This window comes from Exophiala dermatitidis (genome assembly GCF_000230625.1).
Source record: "Exophiala dermatitidis NIH/UT8656 unplaced genomic scaffold supercont1.8, whole genome shotgun sequence".
Lineage (NCBI taxonomy): Eukaryota > Fungi > Ascomycota > Eurotiomycetes > Chaetothyriales > Herpotrichiellaceae > Exophiala > Exophiala dermatitidis.
In genome coordinates this window covers 580,453-597,934 of record NW_008751653.1, presented here as the reverse complement: position 1 = coordinate 597,934, position 17,482 = coordinate 580,453, and the positions used below count along the sequence as shown (strand labels likewise).

Genomic DNA, 17,482 nt, shown 5'->3' with positions numbered 1-17,482 from the left:
CTCTTTTCACAACACATTAGTGGCTTCCAAGTTTCAACTAAAGTCCTCCTCCCTCATCAGGAAAGTCGAATTCTACCATCTCTCAAAAACGGATCCGGTTGTTGCAAATCCAAAGACCAAAAACGTCTCCCCTTCTCCACGTGCATCAAGTTAAGACGGAGCCATCATTCCGTTGATACAGAGGCTCTGGTTTAGGCGGTTACCCTGCTTGTATGGTGGGTGGCACGCATAGCTACCTAGGTAGCTTGGTCGGCCACCATGACATATAGAAAAGTAGATGTGATGGGAATTGTACATTGAATGCATATGATGTATTGCGCAACTACTGAATTCAAAAAGCCTCCAAATTGTCAAGAACGCATAACAAAAGCCCAGCTTCGCGCAAGACACTTACTCAGTCTTGCCGCCAGCCAGCATCGCTTGGATTTGTCCGTTGTGTCAAGCATGAAGGTGACCGCACAGGGAACGACCTCATGAAGAGACGGTGGCTTGAGCAAGATGCTTGTCGCCGTCAGTGTTGATGGGCTTCTCAACGCCGTGGTCAGAATTCTCCTCCCCGACACCGTACAAGACATCGTCATCCACGAAAGGAGCTTCCTCGCCGAGCCCAGGTGGTGGGAAGGCCACATTCAAGCCCCAGAAGACGAAGAAACTGATTGCAAGGCCGACGACAAAGGTCAGGTTGTAAAGGCGGATCCAGCCAACAAATGCAGACTCAGTGTAGCTGTTGACGGTTCCAACAAGGCCGGCTGCAAGCCCAGAACGTCAGTTTTGAACAGATCGTGCAAGGGAGGGCCAACTTACGAAGCAAGGGCCACACGCCGGAAAAGAAGGCCACGATCGCCCGCCAGTTGACGCCTTTGTTGAACCAATATATGGAAGAGCTGTTTCCAGTGTACAGGTCGTTAAGCTTAAGCTTCTTGCGTCGTACGACGTGGTAGTCGGCCAACATGAGTCCACTATAAATGCGACATGGGTCAGTCCTCTGTTTATCTTGGACAATGGGGCTGGGGAGGGGAGGGGGTTGTCCGGGTTGGGGGTGCTGTTTGGTTGGGTGGACTTACGTGGCGGGAGCCATAAAGACACCGAATCCGCTAAGGACCTTGAGGAATCTGTTCGCCGTGCTGACAAGCTGCCACGGCTGAATTGCGATGCCGATGATGGCCATTATATAGCTGCCGCGGATAATGTTCATGTATTTGGGACATAGACCAGCCATATCCATACCAGTCGAAACGGAATTCAGAACCACGGAGATCTGAGAGTCGTCAGCATACTGTCATGTTTTTGTCCTCTTTTCCCTTTTTCAAACTTACGGCAAGCTGCGAGCTAACAAGCCCGAGACTTCCAAAGAACACACCGGCTCTCGACCTGGGGCTTGAATGATAGAACTCCTGGACGTCGGCAAAGAGATAGATTGGGTTCCACGTGATCTCTCCAATAACATCCTTTGCGGCGCTAGTCACAATGATTCCAATAATGGCTGTAACGGAAATAGTGACAGGAGCAGCGACCAGCTGTGACAAAGTCGGGGCGAATTTTCGATCAGCGTAACGAGTCCAGTCGGATTGGCCCAGTGTACCTGCTCCCCATGCACCCAGAATTGCTGTTATCCCAAACATAAAGGCCCATCCTGTGTTCTCAGCCGTTCCGGGCTCGTGGAACATGCTGCCAGGTCCGCCGGCGTTCTTAACGGCCCTTTGTGAAAGCAATTAGCATTGTTGATCTCCTCAGCTTCGGAAAGAATTCCCAATCTTACCATATGAGCAAACCGATGCAGGAACTTCCAAAGAGCACAAATGAGATGGCAAATGGAAGTTGAAGTCGCTCAGGAGGCACCAGAACAAGAGGGATGAATGCGCCCATCCAGATAATCAACCCGATGAAATCATTCGTGAGTAGGTGCGAACTCTCGGAGAAATAGTTTTTCATGTGTGCGAACCCTTTTGATTGGTTAGCGTGTCATCGCCACCACCACCACCACCACCGCTGCACTATACAACATTGTAAAGGTAACAAAACACACTTACCTGGGATAATGGCACCGAAGAGAACGCGGGTGGCTTGCCCTCCCCAGTATGCCTGCAACCCGAACCATATTGAAGCTGTAAATACCCGAAGCAGAACAGGAAAGTAGCTGCCTCGCATCCCCCAAGAGAATCGGGACGAGACCGTGAATCCAATGTGGTGCGTCTCTCCCATCCAACCACATGCCACAGCCAGGAGACCAGTCAGGAACCCTCCGAGAATCTATAGTTCCAAGTCGTCAGTTTGTTATGCCTTCATCTCGAGGAGGACTTCGGGGGGACTGACCACAACACCGATGGCTTCCTGAGGGCTAAGGCCGAAGGCAAGGAGAGTACTGCCGGTCGACCATGCAGAGATACACGACCCGGACACAGTCCAATATCCTGTAAATAATCAGTTTGATGCCTTTTGTCAAATCCTGCTATGCTCTCCACATACCGAAATATCCCCAGATTCCCCAGGTTCGCCTCTCCCGGGGCATGGGGATAAGATCCCGGTTGCACCATGTGGTATTTTCATAGTACGAGTTCTCGTCCTTGGGCCTGCGAAGGCATCGATGTAAGTGTGCGTCCTCGAAGTGGTTGATTCTTCTTTTTTGGGGTGGTAAAACTCACACTTGCAGGCGCTGCTTGAGCTGCCCCCATTTGAGACCCATGGTGGTCTTCCGTACACGGCGCCGGTTACCAGCCTGCGCACTCTTGCAAGGAAGGTGAAACTGTGACACAACAGAAAAAAACAATGCTGGTAGTTGGCCGGAGGTGGATGGGGCAAATTTGGTCCTCGTGTGAGAGGTATTGGCGACTGTGTTTATACATAAATGAACATGCAGGCGGAACGACTCCAGGGACCCCCTCAAGTCCAGATCCCCAGCCATGGCTATCGTCAATTAGTGGCGCACCACAAAGTGGGCCTGTTGGAAAGTTGGCCGATCTAAGGGGTGGATCCGAGATAGGAGTGTACAACTTGCCCGATCGGCCAACCTTGCACCAGACGAACGGGCAATTGCGAATATACCGAGTCCACTCTGCTGTACTTGGTTCCGGATTCTCGTGTGGACCTGGGCTGCTCGAAGCCATATGCAGTTGTTAGCTCTAGAGCCAGGAGCAGAATGTTGACACGGTCGACACGGCCAAGGCTGGTACAAAAGGCGTCGCTTGATAATGCACTGCCAGGTGATTTAATTGTGTCGGAATGTTCAGAAACAGGTTACAGCACATAGCCGCCACGGTCCAGAACAAAGCACCGATAAGCAAAGCAACCATGGCAACCCTAAACCACACCTCCCAGAAATTCACCCTTAACACTGGGGCACAGATTCCCGCAATAGGGTTGGGAACATGGAAGTCGCCGCCAGAGCAAGTCCGAAAAGCAGTCAGCCACGCGTTGAAGTACGGATACCGCCATATTGACACGGCTCTCAACTACCAAAATGAAGCTGAGGTTGGCCAAGGCATCAGGGATTCGGGGGTACCCAGAGAGCAGATCTGGGTGACCACCAAGCTTGACAATCCATGGCATCACAGAGTTCGGGAAGGATTCGAGAAGTCCCTCCGTGACTTGGGCCTCGAGTACATCGATCTGTACTTGGTGCACTTCCCGTGCTCAACCGACCCGAATGACCCTTCAAAGCACTTGCCAGATTGGGACTTCGTGAAGACATGGTGAGTGGCTAGATCGTGGCAAATCGCTCAAGTGTTCGCGCGCTAATGTGAGCACCAGGCAAGAAATGCAGAAGTTGCTCGACACTGGCAAGGTCCGGAACATCGGCGTGTCCAACTTCCAGATCCGTCATCTCGAGAAACTGCTCAACGACCCCTCCTGCAAAGTCGTTCCTGCGGTGAACCAGATCGAACTTCACCCAGCCAATCCATCGTAAGGAGCCCTTTCCCCTTTTGCCTTGACCGTTGGCTCACTGACGGCTGCCAGTCCCAAGTTGCTCGACTACTGCAAGTCAAAGGGTATCCACTGCACCGCCTACTCTTGCCTTGGGGGAGCCACAGACAACCCTCTTTACAAGGAGCCGGCTCTGTCTCAAATTGCCGAAGCCAAGGGCAAGAGCCCATCTCAGATCTTGTAAGTCTTTGCCATCCAGAAGAGCGCACGGTGTCACTAACAAACCCAGGTTGATGTGGGGTCTGCAAAGAGGCACCAGCATCATCCCGAAGAGCGTGACACCTTCGAGGATAGAGCAAAACTTCCAGTTGGATGGCTGGGAATTGACCAAGGACGAAATGGAAGCCTTGAACGGCATCCAGACCCGCTTCAAGGTTGTCAATGATTCGTGGATGCCAATCAAGGTCTTCTTCGGGGACGATGAATGATCGGCTAAATGCCACAAAAGCTGTAGGGTAACGGCATCTGATAGCTGGAAGCCTAGAACAACTGAGATAGTGGCAAAGCTGCAAGTCGGCCGGGGGTCCGTTATTCTAGGCACAAACACGATCCGCCATTCAGGTGTCACTCCGTCTGCCAACAAAGCGGTCGAGTCATGAGGACAATATTTCTCCTTCACCTTACTGTATCGGGGAAGTCGTAGAAGCCCCATCAGTGTGTTCCATGGTCATGCCGGTTGCATATGAGCCTGTAGTCGAGCCGCTCCGCATAATCTGAGCCGCTTGTGTAAAGAAGGAGTCAATCCTCAGGGCTACCGGGCGTATTAGACCCACCGAATCTTCGTCCACAAGCTCGCCTAGCCTCTGAAGTGATTCGTGGAAGAGCTCCAAAAGCCGGAACGTCTCCCGGACTTGATCGGGGCTCGAAGATAATAGAAACAAGTATACCAGGAAATTCCCGGTTAGAATGAGCTGCGAACGGCCGTCTTGATGGTTGTCAGCGGTGTCCTCCCATGCCATAGACCAGAAACTTACGTCGACCCCAGAATGCGCGCAAGCCATCAGGAGTGATCTCATTCATAAAAGCCAGGAAGGCGCTAAACTGCTCTATGGCAGCATCGAAAAACCGACGTAAGCTGGAATGTGGATTGTTCTTGGCCGCCATGGATGCTGGAGTCATCAAAGCACGGAAAAGAAGCACTTGAGTTGCGAAATAAGCGAGGTGAAGCGGTCCTGCCTTACTGTTAGTGACCAGGAACCTTTCCTGTCAATGAACGAGGTACCATTATTGCGAAAACTGTATCTGTTTGGGGTATAATTCATGGTGACACATTGCGGAATCAAGGAATGCCAGGACTCGAGTTCTGATTGTATTTCGAGGAGTCTCATCTCCTGCCTGTCTGGATCCAAGATGCCGACTCGGTAACTGTGATCAGAACTGCAGCGAGGTCAGCACGTCGCAACCAGAGTTTCGCACATGCACACAAAGGACCTTACAACGCCGTGTCCAATAGCTTGTGGAGTATTTGAGTGAGCCCAACGTGCTCGAGGAATCTAGCTGCGGTTGACACATCGAAGCTGACACTTGTGATGTCGACCATATCTTGAAGCTCTTCTGGGACATCTTCATCAAACTTCAAGTCCTCCATGTTCAGATTCGATGTCGTGTATGAGGTACGGTAGATATGGGGAGGATTCCCATGGGATACTGACGACCACATATCAGTAATATAGGTGGCCCACCAAAGCTTTTTCCTCAGGCTCTTCTCCCAGGGAGCAATATTCCAATCGGTCGGATCACGATGGAGCCCTATCATTTGAGCGCAAGCGACCGCTTGTGCAGATAGAGTCCAGGTCCTAGGGGTCTCGAATGTACCGTTTCCCGCAGCCTTCTCGTGTAACATGAGCAGACATGCCTGCAGGTTCCACAGGTTAGGTGCTTCCAGCTCCCTCTCAAGGGAAGCTTGAGCTGCATGGAACAGCTCATATTGCTCAAATGGACGGGTGATTCCCTTCAACGTGGGATCTTGCTTCCAGTAGACGGCACCCAGTCCATAGATCACTCCGCGCAATGATGCCGGAATGCTGTGTTTGTCTTGCTTATAAGCCCGGAGAAAGCGGACCTTGGAAACGACGCAATAGACTGGATGAACATATTTGAAGTAAAGATTGACCAGACTAGGGCCAAACGATCCGACCTTAGACTCAATCACTTGGGACGACTCATCCTTGATCCGGTCATCGTATGGCATGAACCAGTCCCTCAATATGTAAAAGTGAAGAGGCGGGGTGCCTGTCGTAGTACTTCCGGGGTGAACCTGAAAAATGTCGCCATCCACTCGATTTGTCTCGTTGATTATGACAGATCGAAAGGAAGCGAGAAGATTTGTGTCTTGCTCGGCAGATAGCCCAATGGAATGTGCAGTGAGGTCCTTGCCATCTTCAAGGGTGTGGACTTTCGGGTCAACAAAGCGGGAACCGATACTGCTCGGAGTTGTGGGATTAGGGTTTCCTAGCCATTCTCGAATATCCATACCTTCCGCGCTGGTGCTTGGGGAGAGAAGGACTTGGCCGGAATCATTGCCGCCAGGGCTGACCTGCTGGGGCGAGACATGATTCTCATTATGAGGACTCAACTCAGCTGGAGGTTCTTCCAGTGAAGTCATCGGCTCGTCCTCGTCGTCCGGGTCCTCGTCAAATGCTTGCGGTCTTGAGCGTTGTATTGGTTCAGAAGTGGACTGGCAGTCCAATCCTCTGCCTCGACAAAAGAGGCCTGGCTCGTAAGGTAAGTTCCTGGCTCACCCGGGTTGAAAGGAGGTTACTGACATGGCGGCTTGTCTTCAATGACACAAGCAGTCTTCCTTCGGCGACAGGTATCGCAAGGACGGTTTTTCCGGCTTCGCCATTGTCGCGCATTACCAAACTCACTTTGTATCCTAAATCGCCGTCTGCGAGCGGATTCTTCTTCTGACGAGGATCGCTGCATGGTAACTGCGGTGAAACCAGCAGGCCACTGCTCAGGGACCGCGGCCCTCTTTCTTTCCTCCCTTTCCACGGCAGTGTCGTTACGCGCCAGCCCAGACTATGAATAACAGTCCTTGAAGGTCCTCGAGATAAGGTCGACCAATGGTAACCCGGAAATTATAACAGCACTAGTGGTTCCATCTCTCCGCCGTACCTATTCCCTCTAAGCTCAAGTCCATTTCACTGTCATGCTGCGTAGAACAACACCTACACTACCTACGACTTCATAGGTTTCGAGCGCTCGTTTGGAGCATTTTTTGTGATCCCTAAAATGAGTACAGTTGCTCAATCAGCGCCATAAGCTGTAACGCCCGAAAACCCTTCCGCCCCTGCTACCGCCAGCCTCGTCCGCTGACATAATCATGATGCCCATATCGGATGAGCCGGTAAAGTACAACATGTTCCATCAACCTAGGGATTGCCAGCTGCGAGGAGAATCAAATGTCCAATGGTTCAGCTAGATTGAACGTACCTGCTGCTACCTTGTCCCAGTCTCCGCTGGCAACTTCTCGTCTACCGGCACCATGGATGCCACGAGTATGGAGCAGGTAGTGTCGTCACGAACACGCAGATGCCGGAGCGGCATAAACATTCTGCCATGGCCAATTGTGCCATGCGGCGACTTGTGCTATAAGTCAGTGACTTGAGCTTGAGGGCCATCGCTTTCGAACACGGCGATTGTTAACCCCCAGGTACTGCCTACCCCAAAAGGAAGAAGCCCACAGGTGATCACAACACCTCGTCTTCCCGCCACATTGGCGGACGAGGAAGGCAAATCAATGGCGACCAGCAATGGAGCCAACGGACACCCCAACGGCGATGGCGAAGGAGGACCTCTAAACACCACCGAGCCGCTGCACCGAGGTGCTTTCCTAGCACTGCTTCAAGATTTCAGCCCGATATGGTGAGAGACGACACCGTTCTTTGCTGTCATGCCCACCATCACATCAGTCCTTCTCTCGATCGGAATCTGACGTGTGATCGGATAGGTTCACATGGTGCATGAACGCCGGAATAATTGCGATCCTGATGCACCAGCTACCATACCAATTTGACGGGCTCGGGGTTTTGTCGACCATAGTCTTCATGTTCGACTTTGTGCTGTTCATTATCTTCTCGGCCGTGTATATCCTCCTTTTCGCCATATTCCGAGGCCAGGCGTACAGGGAGCTGGTCGACGACGTGTCGCAGCTGGCGCTGTTTGCATGCTGGCCCATTGCATGGCTGACCCTCGTGGCATTCGTGTCGTTGACCGTAAGCGAGGCTGTTTCTTGGGGCGGTCACGCCTTTACCTTGGTCGCCTATGTCATGTGGTGGATCGGTACGGCCTGGATGATGGCCACGCTTTGCTTCGTTATCATCACGCTTGTGCGACGACACTCGATTTCGGACCAGCAGCTGCCTCCTCTGGTCTTCATCCCCTCCGTGGGCGTGGCAACACTAGCCACGATCGGCGGTCTTGTCAGCAGTTTCTCGCACGACATCTCTGCCCGACTTGCCGTTCCGGTTATCATCGCCTCGTTCTTCGCCGTCGGAGTGGGTTTGCTGCTGGCCACCTTCCTGTATACAATGCTACTCCACCATCTGCTCACCAAGGGCTGGCCGCCGCCCCAGCAGACAGCCTCAATGTTTCTGTTCGTGGGACCTATGGGCCAATCTGCGGCGGCCCTACAATTGCTGGGATCGGCCGCCCACACATACGGTCGTTTCGAGGGATACCACAAGGGGGCCTTTTTGACCGAGACCGCAGCCGCCCCACTCGAGGTCGCCTGTATCATGACGGCCCTCTTGCTCAGCGGTATGGGAACCGTATGGTTGATGCTTGCAGTGTGGGCGATGGCCGAGCGTGCTTTCCAAAAAGAGTTGTCGTGGACGCCGACCTGGAACGCAATCATTTTCCCCACGGGAACTCTGACGACTTCAATGCTGATGTTCAGCATTGAAATGGACTCTCCTTTCTTCCACGTCATAACCACCCTTCTCCTATTGCTCATGATCTTGATGTTCTTTGTCAATCTTGCCGCAACGCTGTGGGAGATATACCAGGGACGCTTGCTCGTTATCAAAGAAAACCCTCGAGCTAAGAAGGAAATAGAAGAGCGGCACAAGTCTCGTTAGATACCTAGGTAGAGAGTAATATCATCACCTGTGAAATGTCTCGATGTGTTCAGAGTGGCCGACAAACACCTTATCTAAGCCTCCTGTGCCGTAGCTCCAGGTTTCTGCCGTCTAGATTTCATATGGGCCAGCCGCTCAGTGAACTTCAACCTACGGATAGACACTCTGCTTGGGCAAGCAGGTGTGTACGGCTCAATGGGAGTTACAGTGCCTGGGACTGACGGCATGATCAAACGAGGGATGAACCCCTGCCAACTATTTACGGCGTGCTCCTCTTGAGATCACCATAGTGTGCTGCCACAAGTCAGACCTGGGTCGTCTTTCGTACCAACACTACAGGAAAGCAGCCCTACGTGGCACGGTAAGATGCAGTTAGGTAGAAGACAGACGAGGTCGTTGATTCCGAGTGTTCATATTACTCTTAACAGGAAGCAATGTTAGGGCGATGAGAATCTTAGTCCTCATCCCAACCATTGAAACACTTCAGAAACTAACATACAGAGCCAGCAGCGTCGATGAAGGAAAGCTCCTTGCTGTCACTTGGACAGCACACATCGCTGGCTCTCGTAGCGCGTCCGTGTCGCATCATTTCCATCCCGTGGTCCGACATGGTCCAACCTCGCAAAGAAGTTATGTTTCGTGGGTATCATAAACGCACTTCGCCTGTCTCATCCTAACAATGCTATCATGACTTGGCCACTGCAAAGGCCACCAAAGGTGAAGGGCGCGTAGAAGCAATCGTACAAGAAAAGGTCTCTCATATGAGGCGACGATAGCCTTGTCCTCGGATGACTCAGTAGGATAGCAGAGGATGTCGGCTCAAGCGTTTAGAAACCATGGACCTGATAAAACGATCAGCTCAGATCCTTGGCATGTGATTTTTGTCATAACTCACCTTGATGGTCTTAGCATCGAGTTCGAGGCCGTCTTTGGCGGTCAAAAACTCTTGGACATCCTTGCGTTGATCGCCCTGGAGCTGGATCACCTCGCCCATCTCGCTATCTGTAACGATTGTGCCATTGCAAGCTATGGTGTCTCAGTCAATATTCCTTCACACATCAACGTAGTGTGCCAACATACCGAATTTCTTCTTGATGACCTTAAGGATCTTCTTCTGGTCGAACTTTTTCGGTAGGCCTTGGACGGTGGTCAAAGTCTTACGACCATTTCGCTCTGCATCGACGAATAAGCGTCACGGTTGCCTTGGACGTGGCGATTGTTCGGGTTGGTCTTACGTTGGATACGAATATGGATGTAGTTCTGGGATTGCTTCGCTTCCCCAGTGTCGTCGTCGGCCTCCGCGAAGGGGTCTGTTAACAAAAATTTGTTAGCCACGTGTCGCATGCGCAGAGTAGTGAATTCGGGGCGTCGACAAGCCCAGAGCACAAGCACTACGTGATTGATCCCATAGTAAACTCGTGTGGCGCGACCATCGGTAGCGATTGCCCAAGGGCCAACCGATGGACCATTTTCTGTTGTGGTTGTGGTTGTTGTTGTTGGTCGCTAGGGTGGCAAAGCCAGGCTAAAAGAGGGGAATGCCTTACCAAAGGTTTTGAGGTTTTGGATAGTTGACATAAACTCGTTTGTTGAAGGAACCTGCTTAATTAAAGTAGGATCAAAGGTCGAAGGGTGAAAATATTCGACTGTGGGAGTTGAAAGCACGAAGTTATGGAGTGGAGAGTGATGTGGTTGTTGATGGTTGTTTGGAAGGAGGAGAAAGAAAGAATCGTGGGCAAGGAGTCTGCAGTTCAAGTCACGGATGATAAGTGGGTGGGGGAAGAGGTGACGAAGAACTCGAGAGAACTCTCTGCGTTCAAGTTTCCCAGCGCGGTCAACCGCAGACGCCAAGACGCGCCACTGCATTTCTGCACGGGGTGATTGGTGCTAACATGGCGGGTGCAAAACATGTCGATTGTCTAGCGTGAATACATGTGTAGAGGCCGCTATAAATATTGCTGTTAGTAGAGCACTTTCGTCTACGCTACATCTTCCCAGGCTAAGGATACTAGGTACTGCGTGTCGCAGAACACGTACAGCTACTTCACCGTAATCCCCAGATACATGCCAGTGTAGTATGCTGTTGAGACACGGAATATACTAAGGTGCAGTTCGGCTTCGCAATCATAGACCATGCTGTGCATTGGGGTATCTATTAACGCAGATGCATTTTACCCGAGAACTGGCAACGGTCCCAGACGGATCTCGGCACCCGGAAGCCCTCCAGGGCTTCGATACCTGAAATTCGGTGGCCCGTATCCTGACCAAACGCTCTCCTTCAGAACAAAACGCATAGCAACCATTTCTCAGGATAGCCACTATGAGGACGCTGCTGGTGGTGCTGGTGCTGCAGGAGACGCTCCTGCGGCGTTCGCTGGCGGCGGGAGAAACAATGGCATATAGGTCTAGAATGTCACCATCAGTTCTGCCGTAGAGAATTAAATGATTTTTTCATTTGGACATACCACAGCGACGGCAAGGGCTATAAAGGTGATCAGCTTGCAGTCCACAAACCTTAGGACTAGGTATTACTTACCAGCCATGCCAAAAGACATATACCCCGGAGTAGCACTGCTCTGTCGTTGTGCTGGGGTCTCGCCCAGCCAGTTCAGAAGGGCGGTTAATAACGAGAACCTGAATCTGTTACACAGCAGCTCCGGACTCGCAGAACGTGTATCTTCTTACCAGCCAAGCATCCTGATAGATCATAGTTAGCAACAAAGCCCGACAGCTGATGATGATAGCCTCCTTACCTGTTTCGTGTGAACATCTGTTACACAGTCAGCAGTGCCTGGTCGGATGCAGGGGAGAGTGCTCAACTCACAGCTGCCATGGGCATGGTGCTTGTAAGCGTGGACCCCAGATCGGCGGGTTTCTCTTCTTTGGGCTCGACATATGGAATAACTGGTAGTCATGCGTCAGGTTAGGATGGCAAGAGAGTTGGCGGTTGGAACAAACCAAGGTCGGTCCTCCGCATATCCTTTTTAGAAGACATGGTTTCAGAATGTGGTACAATTGTATTCGACTGTTCCAAATCTATCCAGTGAGTTTACTGATGCAGCAAGGTGAGGGAGAAGGTGAAGGGCGCGACTATGAAGGCTGGCGTGAGTATAGAAACGGTACGAGCCACTGGATGTTGAGGCTCGCTGCCGGCAAAACTTCGGTATGAGCTTCTCAGATGCTTACCTAAGGTAATTTCGGGTCTGTCCAAAGACACTCACTGCTGAAAGATGTATTCGTGGAAGTCGGCGAAGGAGAGGCAAATTCAAGACAACGAGGCATTGAACACATGTGTTGCAGGGCAGGGCCCTGTGGTCATACTATCCCATATCCCGCAAATATCCCAAGCCAGAAGACCCTCCTGCAAAGCCATTCCAAGGAGGTACCTATGTACACAAGCCACTAATATAAAATATTCGAAAATTCTATTATGCTTCTGGATATCTGTATTCTCGAATATCTCATGGATTCCTAGACACCTAATCGATGGTACAATTCTTTCCGCGCCGCGTATACAAATCTCCGCACAAGTTGCGGAGAGATCGACCAGCTGCTAGACGGTACAAATGAACCTCGCTTGGTTTTGCGGACTTCGACTTCTCGAAGAGGGGCATCCTGGCCCATAGCCCATCGTTCCTCATGGCAACAGCATGCGAACTAGCTGCTGGGGCAGCCATAGAACAGGGATTGAAGAGGGTTGACGTCGCCTTTGACTATGTAGTTTTGTGGCAGAACGAACTGGCATCAGGAGGGAAGATACCTTTCAACGTTCGTATCAGATCATTGATGTCCCGTCCCTGCTTTCCAATGGCAGTCCACCCTAGGATTTTAAGAGACCCCGTCCTCCCCTCAAAACTTGAGTACAACCTGAATGAACCGAAACGCCCCTAGAAAAATCGTCTAGCAAGACAGACACAGAATGACTCAGATCTTGACATGGCGGCCCTCTCTCACTACCACCTTGACCAGATTCTTATACGTCTCTTCCCAGCTTTCACCGTCAGCATCGGCCTCCTTGCCCTTTTTGTCCTTGGATTCTTTATCCTTGCCCTGCTTCTTGGCCACGTCACGACTGACCATGACCACACTAGTCGGCCGTTTCGTCTGGCTGGCAATGCCCAGCTCCGCGCGACTCGTCACGTAGATGTAAGGGATATTGTGGTCCTCACACAGAACAGGAATGTGGCTGATGACATCCATGGGAGAAATGTCCGCAGCAAGAATGACGATGCCAATAGGCAAAGAGTCCGGGCTCGAGGTAGGCGATTTGCGCAACGCCTTGACGACTTCTTTGACACCTCGTTTGAGGGTGCGTTGAGCGGCGGCTAGAGAAGATAAGAAGATAAGTTAGCATATGAGGTCGGGTCGGGTCAGGTCAGGTCAGGTCAGGTCAGGTCAGGTCAGGTCAGGTCAGGTCAGGTCAGGTCCATTCGCTTGAATCAGGGCTGACAAAATGAGATGTAACAACGACGTAGAAGAGCTTGATTGGGAGATTAACATACCTTTTTTGACGCTCTTGAACACCTTCTTCGCAACCTTCTCATCCGCCAACGGATTCGCAAATGGCACCAGGGCCCCAACTGGCCTGGCAGCAGTTTTGTCGTCCTGTTTCAGTTTCTTCTCTGCCTCCTGTTCACTCTCTTCGTCTTCCTTCATGACCTCGTCTTCATCCGACTCTGTCTCGTCCTTCTCGATCGCGACCCCAGTTTCGCCGTCTTCTTCCTGCTCGTCATCTTCACTAGACTCGTCTTTCTTGGCCTTCTTGGATTTCTTTGAGCTCTCGCCTTCAAGCTCGTTCAGCGCCTTTTCCGCAAGCACTTTGCGCTTTTCCTTCTTCTCCTTTTTGTCGGACTTGACTTTTTTGACGCCCGCAGATTCGGCTTTTCGCGCTTGCTTCTCGGCCTTGCGTGCGGCCTTGCGCTCTTCCTTGGACAATTTGGCGTCCGTGGTGGATTTTTCTTTCGCCATTATGGTTGCGACGTTGTCCGACAGCTCTGGATGTTATATATCTTGTCCAGGTTGGGGCTCGGCGGGTGCGGTTGACTGCGTCGTTGCGCAAGTGAGTGAAGGCCAGTACCACGATCTCGGCAGCAACGGCAGAACCTAGCTGCCCACAGATAACAGCTGCAATAGTACAGCTGTACGAATATGAGGCGAGATTATTAGGGCCAAATCTATATAAGGAGAGGTTGTCGTGGTTGAAGTCTCAATCGAACATATACTCTCCGCACCAGAAAAAAGCCGTCAATTGTGAAGGTGCGAAATTTTGGTGGAGAACGCACGATCGGATTGGGACTAAACCAATTTCGACCAACTTTCTGCTTTTCAGTTCTCGCCATTACCACCTAAGTACCGGAGTATTAGGGTATTTACGAACCGTGCAGCAAACCTACCTAGGTAGGTATCTAACGCCCTACTGTTCAAGCCTACTTTGCTTACCTAGGTATTGATTTATAAATGAAGCGAACGGGGTATAGGCACCCAGAGAAGAACACCGCTCAGTTGTCATAGGAAGCGTCCAATATCCAACTAATCATGCAGAAACCGCCAGACGACTTTTTCCAACCTCTGCTTTCCAAAGGTCAAACTGTGGCCTTCCCGATAGCACTGATGAATGCCGATATCAATGTACCACATGCAGGATTGTACTGATGCACCGTATAGATATTTATCGCCCTCCCAACAGCATGAGCGACGGCTGTCCAACGCGCCCTCGACCACATGCTGATCCCAACGACAAAGACCATCCCAAGAAGTAGCCCCTCGATATGGACATGGTGAACTAGATCATGTTCCGGGCTCCTCTGACTGACCAGGTCCCGCCAAAAGTGGTCCATCAGGGACCTGGGCTTCATCAGCTGGCCGCTCGGCAACGCTTGACAATACCTCGTCCCGGGACTTGTCGAACGACCTGCCCCTTTGCGCCAAGTTCTCCTGTGCAAAAGCCGTCAAGCTGCTACGTGAACCTCCTTGTTCACTCCCAGAAGCTGGAGGGCTTCTTGCCCTTTCTTTCTCTGCCTGTCTTTCCTCGCGCGTCTGCGCCATCTTGGCTTTCCATTTTCCAAAAATGCCCTTCTTCTCCGTCTCCACGGCCTGGTCTCTCGGGGGCTCACCTGATTCTTGGCTCGACTGACCAGCAAGCGGGTGTTGACCACTCGTAACAGATGTATCTTGCGAGTCGCCAGTAAAACTCTTTCTTGGTCGATGCGAACTTCCGAGTGAAGTGTTGCTTCCTCTGGCTCCCACATTCTGTCCGATCGGAGGTGGAGGAGCCAGGGGAGAATTTTCCCCTTTTTTGGCCGAGGATGAAAACCTCCACCTGCGGCGACGCTTCTCCTGTTCGGATTGGGCCTGGTTCTCGTCGGCTAGCTCGGCTTCTGAATGATCCGTGAAGGAAGAGCGTGAGCGTGTAGACCCAGGAGGGCTCGTTGGTGGTTTTAAGCCAGCAAAATGGTTCTGTCCCTCGTGTCCATGGCCCGGAGTAGAGTATTGCTTGAAACCCGGGGTTTCTTCCACAGGAGTGGCGCCGATGTTTGTCACACTCGGGCCCTGTTGTGCACCCAGGGGATCCGGTTTGCTTGCACTATTGATGTCAGGGGACATAAGAGGAGTGTGAAAGCCACCCTGATCTTCAGCATGTAGAGAATTGAGAGAGCTTTGCGCGCTGTCGTTAGAACCGCCAGGGATCTTTTGCCTCTTCTGCAACTTCCTAGGTTGCCTTCCCTGCGACTCTGAAGGGCCAAAAATAGGCGACTTGTGGAGGCGGGTGGATATCTTTCGCTCACGGGTGGGTACGGGAGCAGGAGTCTGGCCCTGGCCCTGTCCCTGGCTCGTTTCATGCTCGGCTAACGGTGCGTTCGGAAACGGCTGGGACTGGTGCTGAGATGGCTGGCTTGGTGGTTGTGTAGTCTGGGAAGATATCAATACGTTCTTCCTGGCAGCATTGGCAGGAAGGGTGCTGCTAGTTCCGTTGACCTCGTCCGGGGCGGTGGATGTAGATCGCGACGACTTCGATTCAGTCCCTTCACGGTTCGGAGTTGGGGTCCCGGGGCCTGCTATAGGAGAGCTGATGGCCGGCAATGCGGACTCGGAGGCATCGTTAAATCTTTGAAATCGGCCGGAATTGATGGCCGGAGATCGCTTGGAAGGAACCGTATTACTTCGTGCAAGGCCGCCAGTCGCGGAGGCACCGGCGAACGCACCCGGAGGTGTACCAGGGCCCGAAACTCCCGGGCTGCCCCCGGTCCTGGACCCTCGAGAGGACACGGAGACATTGCGCCGCACTCCGAATTTCCGCAAACTTTCGGCGCCTGCGCTAGCATTCGATGCTGAGCGTCCCATAATCTTGGGCGAGCGCAGCGATGGGGGTCCACTCTCGACATCTTTCTGTGTCTTTTCATCCACGGCTGTACCAGACATCCCAATGAGAAAATTGTCTTGGTTCTCGATTAGGAAGACCAAAACGTCCTGGCTGAGTTTGTATTCCATGGGAGACATGTCGTGAGAGGGATGCGAGATAATGCCAGGCTGAAATATTGCAGCCAGGTTGGCCGCGGGCATACGGTTGTAGTCTGATTTCGACGCAAAGACCGCTAGTAGGTCAAGGATATAGAGGAGCAACTGGCGATTAAGAGGGGGAAGTTCCGTGATGAGCTTTTGATATGCTCTCACAGCTGCGGCATGCTCCTCCATTGTCAAGTCCCGGGGTTGAGCCTCGCCGTCTGGTCCGATGACAGTATGACTTGGACGTAAAGGTTCGCGGAAGCGCTCGTAAAATTCGAGGGGAATGATGGGTTCAGGGAGTTGGTTGAGGTACCGGCGTAGGATGTTTGCTGCATCGTGGACGGTATATCCGGTCCAGTCAAGGCCTTTCCCATACCTGTCCGGCGAGTTGAAAACAGTTTGGAGATCCTTGATCCTTTTGGCTGAGCCGCTCAATCGAAAGATGCCTTCCACATCAGTGGCTAAGATTTTGGTAAGCCAATTCATGATCAAGCAGAGTATGTTATGGACAGTCCATACCTTTCTCCTTCAGAAACACGCCGCACTTTGCAACCACTATCGGCACATATCCGTAGATGAAGCTTTCGCCATTTTCATTCTGTAATGAGATGGCAACATTGGCGTATCTGATGCTGTCTGCCAAAGGCACTCCAAAGATCCCAGGACCGACATCGGCTGTAGCTAGTCAGTGACAACGAACCTATAAGTGGCTGACTATCGTCGCCTCCGCAGAATGCTGGGTTGGCCAAATGTGTAGACCGCTGAGCGACTGATGAACCATGCCTCTTACCTTTTTCATCGGTCTTTTCGGTTGTTTTCCGAAACTTCCTCCACCATGACGCCAACTCTCTTTTAGACGGAGGCGACGACGAGGCCAAAGGCGCAGATGTAGGCGGGGGCGCAGGTGAATTGCGAGGGAGAGACTGCACAACGGGTTCGGGAGAAGTCGTCGTACTAGCTCCTGCGCCTTCTGTCGCCAT

General features: G+C 51.9%; 7 protein-coding genes across 7 annotated transcripts; 2 read left to right on the top strand and 5 right to left on the bottom strand.

Annotated features, from left to right (window-relative positions):
- Nucleotides 1–471: 471 nt before the first annotated feature.
- Nucleotides 472–2,683, bottom strand: HMPREF1120_08959 (NCS1 family nucleobase:cation symporter-1; the record flags this gene model as incomplete). Its single annotated transcript, XM_009163232.1, has 9 exons — nucleotides 472–749; nucleotides 805–959; nucleotides 1,065–1,258; nucleotides 1,317–1,698; nucleotides 1,760–1,943; nucleotides 2,031–2,250; nucleotides 2,314–2,411; nucleotides 2,467–2,570; nucleotides 2,643–2,683. 9 exons carry the CDS (start codon nucleotides 2,681–2,683, stop codon nucleotides 472–474), a joined length of 1,656 nt encoding a protein of 551 aa, XP_009161480.1.
- A 384-nt stretch (nucleotides 2,684–3,067) lies between these two features.
- Nucleotides 3,068–4,524, top strand: HMPREF1120_08958 (glycerol dehydrogenase Gcy1). The gene is made up of 4 exons (XM_009163231.1): nucleotides 3,068–3,689; nucleotides 3,748–3,900; nucleotides 3,955–4,101; nucleotides 4,151–4,524. Exons 1-4 carry the CDS (start codon nucleotides 3,220–3,222, stop codon nucleotides 4,347–4,349), a joined length of 969 nt encoding a protein of 322 aa, XP_009161479.1. The 5' UTR covers nucleotides 3,068–3,219; the 3' UTR covers nucleotides 4,350–4,524.
- A 17-nt stretch (nucleotides 4,525–4,541) lies between these two features.
- Nucleotides 4,542–6,846, bottom strand: HMPREF1120_08957 (uncharacterized protein; the record flags this gene model as incomplete). Its single annotated transcript, XM_009163230.1, has 5 exons — nucleotides 4,542–4,846; nucleotides 4,896–5,093; nucleotides 5,144–5,298; nucleotides 5,358–6,633; nucleotides 6,687–6,846. 5 exons carry the CDS (start codon nucleotides 6,844–6,846, stop codon nucleotides 4,542–4,544), a joined length of 2,094 nt encoding a protein of 697 aa, XP_009161478.1.
- A 250-nt stretch (nucleotides 6,847–7,096) lies between these two features.
- HMPREF1120_08956 (uncharacterized protein) lies at nucleotides 7,097–9,040 on the top strand. Its single transcript, XM_009163229.1, has 2 exons — nucleotides 7,097–7,788; nucleotides 7,874–9,040. The coding sequence occupies exons 1-2, from the start codon at nucleotides 7,664–7,666 to the stop codon at nucleotides 9,000–9,002; spliced, it is 1,254 nt and encodes a 417-aa protein (XP_009161477.1). The 5' UTR covers nucleotides 7,097–7,663; the 3' UTR covers nucleotides 9,003–9,040.
- An 821-nt stretch (nucleotides 9,041–9,861) lies between these two features.
- HMPREF1120_08955 (uncharacterized protein) lies at nucleotides 9,862–10,577 on the bottom strand (the record flags this gene model as incomplete). Its single annotated transcript, XM_009163228.1, has 4 exons — nucleotides 9,862–10,028; nucleotides 10,083–10,175; nucleotides 10,238–10,312; nucleotides 10,547–10,577. The coding sequence occupies 4 exons, from the start codon at nucleotides 10,575–10,577 to the stop codon at nucleotides 9,862–9,864; spliced, it is 366 nt and encodes a 121-aa protein (XP_009161476.1).
- Nucleotides 10,578–12,923: 2,346 nt separating this feature from the next.
- Nucleotides 12,924–13,967, bottom strand: HMPREF1120_08954 (H/ACA ribonucleoprotein complex subunit 2; the record flags this gene model as incomplete). The annotated part of the gene is made up of 2 exons (XM_009163227.1): nucleotides 12,924–13,324; nucleotides 13,502–13,967. 2 exons carry the CDS (start codon nucleotides 13,965–13,967, stop codon nucleotides 12,924–12,926), a joined length of 867 nt encoding a protein of 288 aa, XP_009161475.1.
- An 819-nt stretch (nucleotides 13,968–14,786) lies between these two features.
- On the bottom strand, nucleotides 14,787–17,482 carry HMPREF1120_08953 (RalA-binding protein 1; the record flags this gene model as incomplete). The annotated part of the gene is made up of 3 exons (XM_009163226.1): nucleotides 14,787–16,963; nucleotides 17,022–17,177; nucleotides 17,293–17,482. The coding sequence occupies 3 exons, from the start codon at nucleotides 17,480–17,482 to the stop codon at nucleotides 14,787–14,789; spliced, it is 2,523 nt and encodes an 840-aa protein (XP_009161474.1).